This window comes from Condylura cristata, unplaced genomic scaffold (genome assembly GCF_000260355.1).
Source record: "Condylura cristata isolate star-nosed mole 26May11 unplaced genomic scaffold, ConCri1.0 scaffold00006, whole genome shotgun sequence".
In the NCBI taxonomy this organism is placed as follows: Eukaryota; Metazoa; Chordata; class Mammalia; order Eulipotyphla; family Talpidae; genus Condylura; species Condylura cristata.
The window spans coordinates 53,594,051-53,606,093 of NW_004567107.1; the positions used below are offsets into that span (position 1 = coordinate 53,594,051).

Below are 12,043 nucleotides of genomic sequence, written 5' to 3' on the forward strand. Positions count from 1 at the left end.
GCTCCCCCCAGCAGTGTACTTTGTCATTCTGTCTGTCCTGCTCCCCACTCTGTCTCTGGTGAAATCTCTCACTGGCCCCAGACCACTGGCCTATACCTCAGTTCTATATGCATAAATAAATAAACCTTTTTAAAAATAATAAGATTATTCTAATGAAATGTGCTATTGAATTCTTGGAAGTACTACAGGAATCACTGCATTTGCAAAAATCTTCTTTTTTTTAAATAGATCTGGAGTACAGTTTGGAGGTGTGGAGGGTGAGGAGTGAGAGGAGTCACTAGAGACAGAGTGGGGAGCAGAACAGGCAGATACACTGAAATGCACTGTTGAGGGGAGCAGTGGGTGAGATAGAAGAGGCCTGCTGTTCTATGTAGGCTAGCTTTCTGGCCAGGGACTGAACTCAGGCTGTAGAGATGGGCCTTTGCAGTGGCAGTGCTGAGACTTCACCTAATTATTGATAAAAGTTTTCACCGCAGGGGGCCCTCCCTGGTGGCACAGTGGGTTAAAGCACTGCACTAAGAAGCTAAAGCCACTTCAGCATGAGTTCGATCCCAGCCCTGGAGGTGACACACCTGGCACGGCAGACCTCTCCTGACCCACCCGCTGACCATTTTGTCAGTCAGCCTGTTCTGCTCCCCACTCTGTCTCTGGTGAAGACTCAACTGCCTCTGCACCTCACCTCTGGCTTCTACCCCAGTTCTGTGTGAATAAATAAATAAATCTTTAAAAAAAAATCAGGATCCTAAATATGAATGGGAACACTGAAGTTCTGGTTATAATTCAAATAGGAAATAGCTTTTGGTCTTGGGGTGGGAAAAAGAGCTTGGTAGCATGGAGTAGAAAGGCTGCTTGCTTTCCCCAACACTGGGGGTGTTTCTTTAGTTACTGGCATTATTTTGTTCCATTTAATCATACAAGACTAACCTTCTGTGAGGCTGGAGTCAAGAATTTTTTTCAATATTGTTTTCCTAGCATCTCACATAGTGAGTTCTAATGGACAGTTAGATATTTGTTGCAGGAATGAATGTAGCTCTTTTTTAGCTCTTTCTTTCTTTCTTTTTTTTTTTTTTTAATCAGACTTCTTGGATTCTGAGCACTCCATTCAGATTATTTTACTTTGGAACAGAAAGTTTTTGCTGTAGCAAATACATAATTTCCCCATAACTATGAATTTGCTTTGCATGGTTTAACTGGCAAGTATTTGTTGAATTAGATATATGTAAATTAAGTAGATTATTTCTAGTTAGGTGTGCTATATTTAATGGAGAATATATTTAAGTTGACTGACACTTTTAAAATGTAAGCCATTTATAGATCTACACTGATAAATGTTTGAACAATATACATGCACATACAACATGTTCTTTTTTGTAATGAAAGTGTATATGCATAGAGGATGAAATGTAGTTTAAATTATCTCTGGGAGACAGGGTTAAATGTATGGGGGGTTTTGGGAGTGTCTTCTCAATGCCTTTTTATAAGTTCTAATCTTTACAATTTCTGAATCTTCTACTCTGGTATATGTCACTATCAAAGTAAAAAATAAATATTTGTATACAGTTTATAAGAGAAAATATATTGATTTTTCATACTGTACTTCTTTTAGGTAGTATATCGAATGTGCTATTGTCTGCTCAAGATCCAGGTGAAGATGCAGTCTATGGTGAAGTTACTAATCTCAAGAAAAATGGCGATAGAGGAGAAAAAAGACAAAAACATTTTCCAGAGAGGAGCTGTAGTTTTAGTTCTGAAAGTCGAGCAGGAATGTTGCTTAAGAAGAGCAGTTTGGATTTGAATTCAAGTGAAGTGGCTATCATGATGGGAGCAGATGCCAAGATTCTTACAGCAGCATTGTCATGTCCTAATAAGACTTCTCCGCTTCATCTTTCAAGAACCCATAGCTTTGAGAGTGCTAACTATCATCCAGGTGATACTAGGACTCATATGTCTGAAAGCATGTGGGATTCTGAGCACAGATCTTCAGTATTAGAGATGCTTGAGGAAAGCCAAGAGCTCCTAGAGCCTGTGGCTGATGACAACACAGCTAAAACTAGTATGACAAAGGATACGCATGACAGTCTGCAAAATCCTATTAGCAATGATCAGTCCATAGACTTAAACACAGGATCCAAAGATCTGATGAATAAGAGAAGTAGTTTATATGGTATTGCTAAAGTTGTTGAGAGGGAGGATGTTGAAACTGGACTAGATCCTTTGTCTCTTTTAGCTACTGAATGCACAGGAGAAAAAACACCTGATTCTGAAGATAAATTTTCTCCACTTATTGCCCGGAATCTTGCTGATGAAATTGAAAGTTATATGAATCTGAAAAGTCCTCTGGGCAGCAAGTCTTCTAGTATGGAATTGAACAGAGAGGGAAGCAAAGAGTCTGGCACTACCACTACATTTATTCACCCTTTAGATAGGAGATCAAGCCTACCTTTAGATCATAGCCCGCCAGCACAGGAAAATCCTGAAAGTGAAAAGAACTCCCTTGCAGCTTCCACGTCTAAAACTTTTACTGGGCGTTTCAAGCAGCAAACTCCCATTCGAACTCATAAAGATCGTTCAAGTTCTTTATCGGCACTGGTGCGCTCTTCACCACATGGCTCATTGGGTTCTGTGGTAAATTCTTTGTCAGGTCTGAAGCTGGATAATATACTCTCAGGGCCTAAGATAGATGTGCTGAAATCTAGTATGAAACAAGCAGCAACAGTTGCCAGTAAGATGTGGGTAGCTGTAGCATCTGCCTACAACTACTCTGATGACGAGGTAAGAATGTCTTATGTGCATAATCAGTCTGAGTTTAGAATATTTGTGCATTTCTTTATATATAGTTTTGTGGTTTTTTAACTTTCATTTTCATATTTAAAAATTTTTTATTCATATCCTATTTCTTAAAATGACTTGAATCTTGAATATATATATATATATATAAACAAATTAGTAATGAAGAAATAGACTATCGGGAGCTAACTCTGTATCAGTGTAAACTGATTTACCATGATTTCTTTGAAAGCACTTATGATTGAATATAAATGTCATGTCAGAATTGCATAGTACTTCATTTTTTAAAATAATTTTCACCTGTTTTCTGTTTAATATATGTGAAATCACTCTGCAACTCAATCCATGGATTTCATACTGTATTACAAAAATGATTAAATCTTTTTTTTTCAAAAATGATTAAATCTTTTAAAAATAATTTTAATGGTAGTCATCTGTTTTTGAAGAGGATTAGGTAAATTTTGTTTATTTGTTTTAGATAAAGAAATTGAAAATAAATCCTTGTGTTCAAAGAATTATGTAATACTTGGGTACTTTAGTAGAAGAGATAGACCTCTTTAGAGATCATTATTATTCTAGCACTGTGTTGTAGTTACTGTCATAGCTATATGTTTTCATAACAACCCCATGGTACTATTGTTATCAAGTATTCTATGAAGTACCCGAGATTCAGAGAGGTTAATTAACTTCTGCAGCTCACACAACTAGTGAGTGGCAAAACTAGAATTTGGGAATTTGATTCTAGGATCCACATTCTTAACTATAACATCAAAGAAAAGAACAATATAGGTTTCAGTGGGCAGGGTCGGGGCTTAAAAAAAGTGATATCTAATAATGATAGTTTTTCTGAACAGTTACATTACTAGTGAGAAATCTCACAAAACAACCTTATTTTTCATTTTATTTTTAAGAGAAAAAAATTGAAGGTTTTTAAAATTCTATCTATATTTCTTTATTTTGTGTCATTTTTCATTTTGTACATTTTTTCATCTTGGTTGTAATCTCCATGGACTTCCCATCACCAGTTCACCCATAGTCCTGTGTGCTCTTCCTGCCCCAGTTTTGATCCTGATCCTTTCACCACTCCCCGTAGAACATCTCTGGTTTATAGTTGTTTGTTGATTTTCATTTTTTTTTTTTTAAAGATTTATTTGTGCATACAGAACTGAGGTGCAGGCCAGAGGCTCAGGGGCGGTGAGAGGCTTCACCAGAGACAGAGTGGGGAGCAGAACAGGCAGATCTACGAAGTACACTGCTGAGGGGAGCAGCGGGCGTGTCAGGAGAGGTCTGCCTCGCCATGTGGTGACCTCCGGGGCAGGCGGGAATCAAACTCATGCAGAAGTGGCTTTAGCTTCTTAATGCTGTGCTTTAACCCGCTGCGCCACCAGGGAGGGCCTGATTTTTGTTTTTACTTAATTACAAATTGCTTTTTTTTTTTTTTCTGATCCCTTACACTCATGCTATGAGTGAAACCATCTGGTAGTTTTCTTTTTCTTTCTGGCTTATTAAGCATGATTCCTTCCAGCTCCATCCATATTGCTGCAAATGGCATGAGTTTATCTTTTTTGGTTGCTGAATAATATTCCATTGTGTATATGTACCACATCTTTAAAAAAAGTTTTAATAGCATATCCATCTCCTGTATACATGTGAAAGATTCAGCATAACTGCTGACTCATTCACATGGCTTGTGAAGAATGTCAAATATGACATATTAGTTAAGACAAAGGAAGTTAATATCAGATTCTCCATTGCAAGCTTGCATTGTTTGAGAAAAAAAGTTATAGGTTTTCAATCAATCTAAAGCAAGAAGATTAGGAAAAAACTAAATGTAGTTAGAAAGTTATCACAGATATTTAAAAAATTGAGGATCTAGTACAGTTCACAGATTAATAGCAAAACCTTCAAAAATTATTAGGACTGGAGTCTGAACAACCTTATTTTAAATAAGGTTCAAATTATTCATGTTTTTCAGATAATTCAGTGAAAAGTTAGAGAAGCGATTTCTACAGGGTCACATACTTCGTTAAGTAATGGAGAGCCAAGATTATCGTCTGACAGTCTGACTCTGAAGTCCTTGTTCTGCTTATGCTGGGATCCTTGATTCTGTTGGTGATAGTGACCTCCTAGAGTCCCATCATTCTATAATATTGAATATTGAAAGATATCCCACACTCCTAATAAATACCAGGGCACAACATAGTCTCAAAATATTAGGTCATAGATTTGGGAGTCACAATAGGCAACAAATTGGTGACTATTGGCAGAGCTGTTCAGGTAGTCAAGCCACATATGCTACATTAATAAGGTTCCCAGACACAAGAGTCAATCTAAAACCCAATATATCAGAAGCCTTTAGCATCATCAGAATGATCATCTTACTCTTCTTCAATTTCACAGCATTCTAAAGAAGGAAATCACCAGATTGGCTGATGTCTTAGGGTCTAGCAGACACTACATAAATAATAAATACAGGTGGGACCTTATATCTCAAGCATAAATTTGTTCAGTGTAGAATTCAAGAATAATTACTCGTCATGCGACTGCTGTTTGTCCTCAGGCAAATAACTAGTCCTTACAATATAGAACTTCCATAATGACAGATAAGAAATTGTTTATTAAACAACTTTAATACATACTCTAAGAAAAAAATGAAATATAGAAAATGTAGATGGACACTTGTATCTCCTTATCTGGCTAGCTTCTCCACAAGCTTACCTAGTTGTTTATATATATATTATTAAAGTATATAGTTTTAAGTGTTAAAAATAATTAGGTCATTCCTTGAATGTGGTAGATTATAGAAAAAAGAATCCAAATAATAGTGAGAAGAGTTCATAATTTTGAAAAATATGGGGATGGTGGTTTTATTTAAGGTTGAAAGGAGCTTAATTCATAAGAGGGTAGAGTGAATATTTTTCATTGGAAAAGGTGCTATTTATGTATGTGGGATTTTATTCTTTTTGTTTAAAGGAGGAAACTGGTAGAGATTACAGCTTCCCAGCTGGCCTTGAAGACCATATTTTGGGGGAGAATATATCACCCAACACAAATATCACAGGGTTGGTCCCCAGTGAACTTACCCAGAGCAACACAAGCCTTGGTAGTAGCAGCAGCAGTGGAGATGTAGGAAAGCTGCATTACCCACCAGGTATGGGGGGAAGATTGTCCTTCTAAAGTATTTGCCCTATCTTTCTGTCCCATACCACATGCTTAATAAAGCCCATTTGTGGAGATGATCTAATTTTTAACATAGCCATGTTATACTATCACTTTTATATGATGTTTAAGTACTTGTCACCCACAGAGTTTATTTATAGTGTGTGTATTTATGGATTATATCATTAGTTCTCAAACTGTATTGCACATCAATATCACCTGGAAATAAAATACAGATGTCCAAATGCTAGGCTAAAACTTTCAAGACTGGATCTGTGAGATGGGGCATTTTAGACTGTGGATTTTTAGTGAGTGAATCAGATATATGTAAGGGTTAAGAGGCCCTGGGTTCACTTTTTAAAATTGTAATTCTAATTGTAATTTTTTCCAACTTTCTATTATGAAACATTTCAAATGATCCTGAGTAGTTGAAAGAATCCATCTAGATTTATATAACTAATGTTACTTTTGTCACTGTGTACATACATCCATATTTATACTGAAGCATTTAAAAATAAACTGCAGACTTCATACGTCCCTTCTACATTACTACATATTTCAAAAAGACTAAGGATATTATTCACATATATAACGTATTACAATTTTTACTTCTCTCTAGGTGAAGTTCTGTTTTCAAGAGGCATAAAAGGGCAGGAGTTTGAAAAATCAGACCATGGTTCTTCTCAAAATACTAGCATGTCTAGCATCTATCAAAATTGTGCAATGGAGGTAAAAGTTCTATATTCTGCTTATGATAAAATGACTAAATATATTTTTATTTCAGAATGGCATTTCAAAGAATTCTATGATACCCTCCCTTGTGGGAACAGTAAAATAAGTGATTTTTTTGAATTTGCTTGATATATAGATAGCCCAGGTAATAAAGCTGGTAGTTTTTCCTATAAAGTAATTGAGCTGCTAGTTTTAAATTTGATCAAAAAAATAAATGAAATTGTACATCTCTCTCAAGAGCATGTCCTATTAAGATACATTTTCATCAGAGGTTCTCACTGTCTGTACTTTTTAACCCTTAGGTTTTGATGTCAAGTTGTTCACAGTGCAGAGCTTGTGAAGCTTTAGTTTATGATGAAGAAATTATGGCTGGATGGATGGCAGATGACTCAAATTTAAATACAACCTGTCCATTTTGTAAAAGTAACTTTTTGCCTCTTCTCCATATAGAATTTAAAGACTTGAGAGGCTCTGCAAGGTTAGTATCATAAAAGCTCCCTTAAAAGGAATGTGTCCTCTGAAAATCAAGACTTCTGGAGGAAGAGGGAAATAGTCATGTTTATGTTCCAAATGCCCCTTTCTCTTCTCTCCTTACTTTCAGTAAATAAGCAAAAAGTACTAGAAATGTAGGAGACTACTTTTCTATTTTATTTGACATGATTATCAGTGGTAGTTAATTGTTGGGGCTAAACTTTATAAAGTCAGGACCTTTTAGTCATCATTTTAAACTTTCTGCCACAGTGACTATAGTTTGTTTTCTAGAAGCAAGAGAGAAAAAAATGTGGGAGGCATTAGTTAGGGGAAAGGTGTTAATTTCAAACTTTCATAACTTGTTAACCTCTTGTGGCAGTTCTCTTAGCAAAATGAGACTAACTCATCCATAATCATTCATTTAAGAGTTTGGTGTTGGTATGATCACAAAATAATTCCAGAAGGTTCCCGAATAGTGTCTTTTCATTCATTGTCATTTAGTTACATCTGTTGAGAAAAAAAACAGTCAACCAGTATTGTGTGAAATGGCTTTATTCGAAAACTTGCTGTCATTCTGTGTGGCTTCTGCAAACCTGTCGACAGCTTTTAATGAGGACTCACTGTACACTTAATATTCTATTAATTGTATGGAGGAAACATTCTTTATATTATCTACCTCTATCTGCTTTTTTAAAACTTCGAATCACAAAGGTATTTCTATTTAACCTTGTAGCCTCACTTAACTAGAGAGCTTAGAGTTAAATCAGACTCTTGTTTTGGTTTGACAGGGGCCTTCTTTTATTATCTTCTATCTCCTATCCCCACTCTTATTCCCTTATCCAGCAAAAACCAACTCTGCTGTGCATGATATATATTTGAATATATATCATTTACAAAATACATAGTTTTGTCTGATTATGTATTTTTAACTTATATGATGAAAACAATACCGAAAACCCAGTTTAAATTCTGAGTTGCTATATGTACATCCAGTTTATTCCTTTTCTTCTGAAGTAAGCTATCTGCGTTAGCTACCTCAGTGGATTCTAGTTCATGGTTGTTATAAATACCACTGTCATGATACAATATACTCTCCAAAATATATTTCTCCTTCTGGAATTATGCAGTAGTTTCTCTCAGAAAATCATCTTAGTCATGAGCTCATTGGGTTGTTTTCATACATGATTTCAATAAATATTGAAAGGTTGCATTGCAGGTGGCTCAATTCCCACTCATAGTACCCAAGATACCTCATTTCTGTATATTCTTGCCATCATCTGGTGGTGTCACTTTGCTAATTTTGGCATTCTGATAAGTTTAAAGTGATGTCTTTTAGAAGTTTATCTTGATATTAGTGAGTTTGAATATCTCTTCATATACTTACTGATTTCCATCATCTTCTATGATTGCTTATTTACATCCCTTTCTGATTTTATATTCTTTTTGATCTCTATCTTGAATAGCCTGTTATTGAAGTACTATTAATATATATCACTTTGTTAATTTCATATATAGCATAATGATTTGTCTACAGGACAGAAAGATAAATTTTTCAAAATTACTATTGCATCAAAAAGAATAAGATATATAAGAATAAGTCTAACCAAGAAGGTGAATAACCTGTATACTGAAAACTTACAGGACATAGATGAAAGAAATAGAAGATACAAAGAAATTAAAAGATATCATGGTCATGAGTTGAAAGAATCACAATTAGTTTCTAAAAAAGATTCAGTTGTTTTCATTGCAATGAAGTTTTTATTAGGTTTGCATTACATTTATAGATTTATTTTGGAAAAATTGACATTTTCAGTATTCTCTTTATTTATGAGCAGTATACATCTTTCCATTATTTTCATATCTTCTATTGTGTCCTTTAGAGAGTTTTAAAACCTCCATCAATTTTATATGTCTTTGTGTTTTAATTGTGTTTCTGAAGCTAATATGTGAATTCCTTCTAATTTATAACTAAAAAGCATTACCGATTTTCCTTTTGCGTATGTCATTATGGAAAGTTTCAGACTTACTAAAGCTTGTTTTTACACTGAATACCAAAGTAGCCACACCTACAGCCTATAATTAATATTTTACTTACTTCAAACTTGCTTTATAACCTATCAATACCTCCATCCGTCCACCCTTCCATCTTATATTTTCATTTATTTAAAATAATATGTAGATATTAATACACTTCTTCCCCAAGACTTCTAGGTTAATGCACACCATTAACCTTGTTTCAGTACTTGTGGATATTTTTTCTTTTGGGATAAAATTACATATAGTAGAATGTGCAGATCTTAAATGTACCAGTTGAAGAATAAATGCATATGTTTGTGCAAGCCAAGTTTATCAAGATACAGAACAGTTAAAAAAAAAAAAAACATCACTACTACCTCAAAGTTTTCAGTCTCTTGCAAGGCCCAGCTCTCAACTCACTTCCACCTAGAAGAGAGGAGACAAATAAGATGAAAATAAATACTGATGAATAGACAAGAGAAGAAATGACAAAATAGATATTTATAAGTGTGGGGGGGAAGTAATATAAATAATTTCAGTAACACTTAGCTTGCTTCCTTCATAGCTTTGTTGAATGTCTCTCAGAAATTGAAAATATTTTATTGTGAACTATAACCTTCTCTAGATATTTTTGTGTGAAAAGTTTATTGGGAGCAGCCTAGGGGACGAAGAATAACAATATATACATGTCAGAAATAGGCAGTATTTCACTTATGGATTGTATAATTCACTAATGACTGCTTTACCATGAAATGATTCTAAATATGATGGGAATGATGGGATATAAAGGTCTTCAAGATATTTAAAGACTGCTTTTGGAACTGTTCTATATTTAGCTTTTTCCTGAAACCAAGTACCTCTGGTGATAGTTTACAAAGTGGCAGCATTCCATTGGCAAGTGAACCTTTGGAACACAAACCTGTATCCAGTTCAGCAGAACCTGACTTGATCAACTTCATGGATTTCCCAAAAGTTAACCAGACCATAACTGAAGAAACAAGCTCTGCAGTTGAATCAAGGTACCAGAGGGTACAGAGAATTCTTTACAAAATATTGGGTTTCCTTATAAAAATTATATTTTTAAGACAGCCTAACTCATTGTCTACCAAATATTGCTTAAATATCTGACTAATTAATATGATGATAAACCACTTTTGAAATTATGTTCAATGTTTCACAGTGGTCTTTTACAAATTAAACTTACCAACTTAGTAAAAGGATTTCGCTGTTTAGTGTAGTCATTGCGGTTTCCAGGGAAGTGTTCTTTTTACTATGAAATGTACTCTTTACTCTTAACTATTGTATAAGTCCCACATTTCTACAGAGACTATTGTATATTACTCAGCAGGCTCATGTACTCCTGATCATTTTTACAAAAATGCCTAAAGAAAATTTAATTCTCATAAGGTGGTCCTGACTCTTCTCAGATATACTTATATATGCCATTCATTCTGAAAATACTTTCGCTCTAAACACAGCATTTCTTCATTTTTTTAAAAGTGGTGAAATACAGAAAGCCAGTGGAGATGTCCAAACTATGAAAGTTTCACCTGTGCCTAGTAGCTTGACAAAGCGAAATGTATCTTTGACTCGAAGCCACAGTGTTGGAGGCCCCTTGCAAAATATTGATTTTTCTCAGCGACCATTTCATGGCATTTCAACAGTTAGTCTTCCAAATAGTCTACAGGAAGTGTTGGTATGTAACAACATGTAGTGATATTGTGTGTTCATGTAAGTATTAATTAGAACAGCATATCATTTTTCTGTGGTAGATTTAGTTCAATCACATGAAAATTGGTAAGAATTTTTTATAAATAAACTAAAAATTTAAGAACTTTTTAAAATTTCAAATATGTATAAAATTAAACAGTATAATGGGTCTCTCTGGCCCATCATTTTCCTTCAGTAATTTTCAACTTTAGGCCATGCATTTTTTTGTGCACCCTCAGTCATTTTTCCTTTTCTAGGTTATTTTGAAGCACATTTTAGATATTGCTTATTTCTCTCTTTTTAAATATTTATTTATGCATATAAGAACTAGGGTGTAGGAAGAGACTGGGGGTAGGTGAGAGGATTAGAAACAGAGTAAGGAGTAGAACAGGCAGAACTACTGAAATACACTGCTGAGGGGAGCAATGGGCGGGTCAGCAGAGGTCTGCTGCACCATGTGGATCAGCTCCCTGGCGGGGATCTAATTTGTTCCGCAGTGGCTGGTAATAACTTCATAGCACTGAAACTTTGACCCCAATGCCACCAGGGAGGCAGAGATAGCATTTATTTCATTTTTGAAAATTAAAAGTGTCTCTAAAAGAACTGTTTTTAAAAACATTGCCATTGTTCTGTAGGATATTCTTTTTTCCTTGCAATTTATATGTTAATTACAACAAATTAAGTTTTCTAGGAACTGGACTCAATTCAGGATTTGTTTTGTTTTGTTGCTAATTTTTGTCAGACAGATTCATGAGTGTTTTACTCCTACAGGAGTCATGATCTCTTTCTGTGATACTAGGAGTCGTAAATACCTCCAATACTAGATCAAAGCACTCAGTAAACTAATTCTTTTTTTATCTATTATATGGCATATGTCTATAAAGAAAATTTTCTCTCATGTCTTCTGTTTGGTTTTCTAAAGATGCAGTTTATATTAGAAAGCAGGAAAAATGTTTAATTTTTTTTTGTAACTTATTAATTTTCAGAATAACAAATTGAGTTCCTAGCAATGTCCAGTGATCAGTTGATTTGGAGAAGTAGGATATAATAAATTCACTGAATTAAATATTTATATCCATTGTTGTTATCTTTATTGTTTATCCCATCTTTGTTCAGATACAAATCTATATAAGTTGGTGCCTTGATCCCTTTGACCACTCTAGTAACC

General features: G+C 34.6%; 1 protein-coding gene across 1 annotated transcript in view; it reads left to right on the forward strand.

The window, feature by feature from the left end:
• Positions 1-12,043, forward strand: part of DENND4C (DENN/MADD domain containing 4C) — an 80,057-nt gene that overhangs the window by 56,987 nt on the left and 11,027 nt on the right. The window contains exons 22-27 of the mRNA XM_004677684.2: positions 1,607-2,772; positions 5,761-5,938; positions 6,566-6,675; positions 6,981-7,156; positions 10,002-10,184; positions 10,666-10,861. Of these exons, the coding sequence (XP_004677741.1) occupies positions 1,607-2,772; positions 5,761-5,938; positions 6,566-6,675; positions 6,981-7,156; positions 10,002-10,184; positions 10,666-10,861 (2,009 nt within the window). The remainder of the gene's footprint in view (positions 1-1,606; positions 2,773-5,760; positions 5,939-6,565; positions 6,676-6,980; positions 7,157-10,001; positions 10,185-10,665; positions 10,862-12,043) is intronic.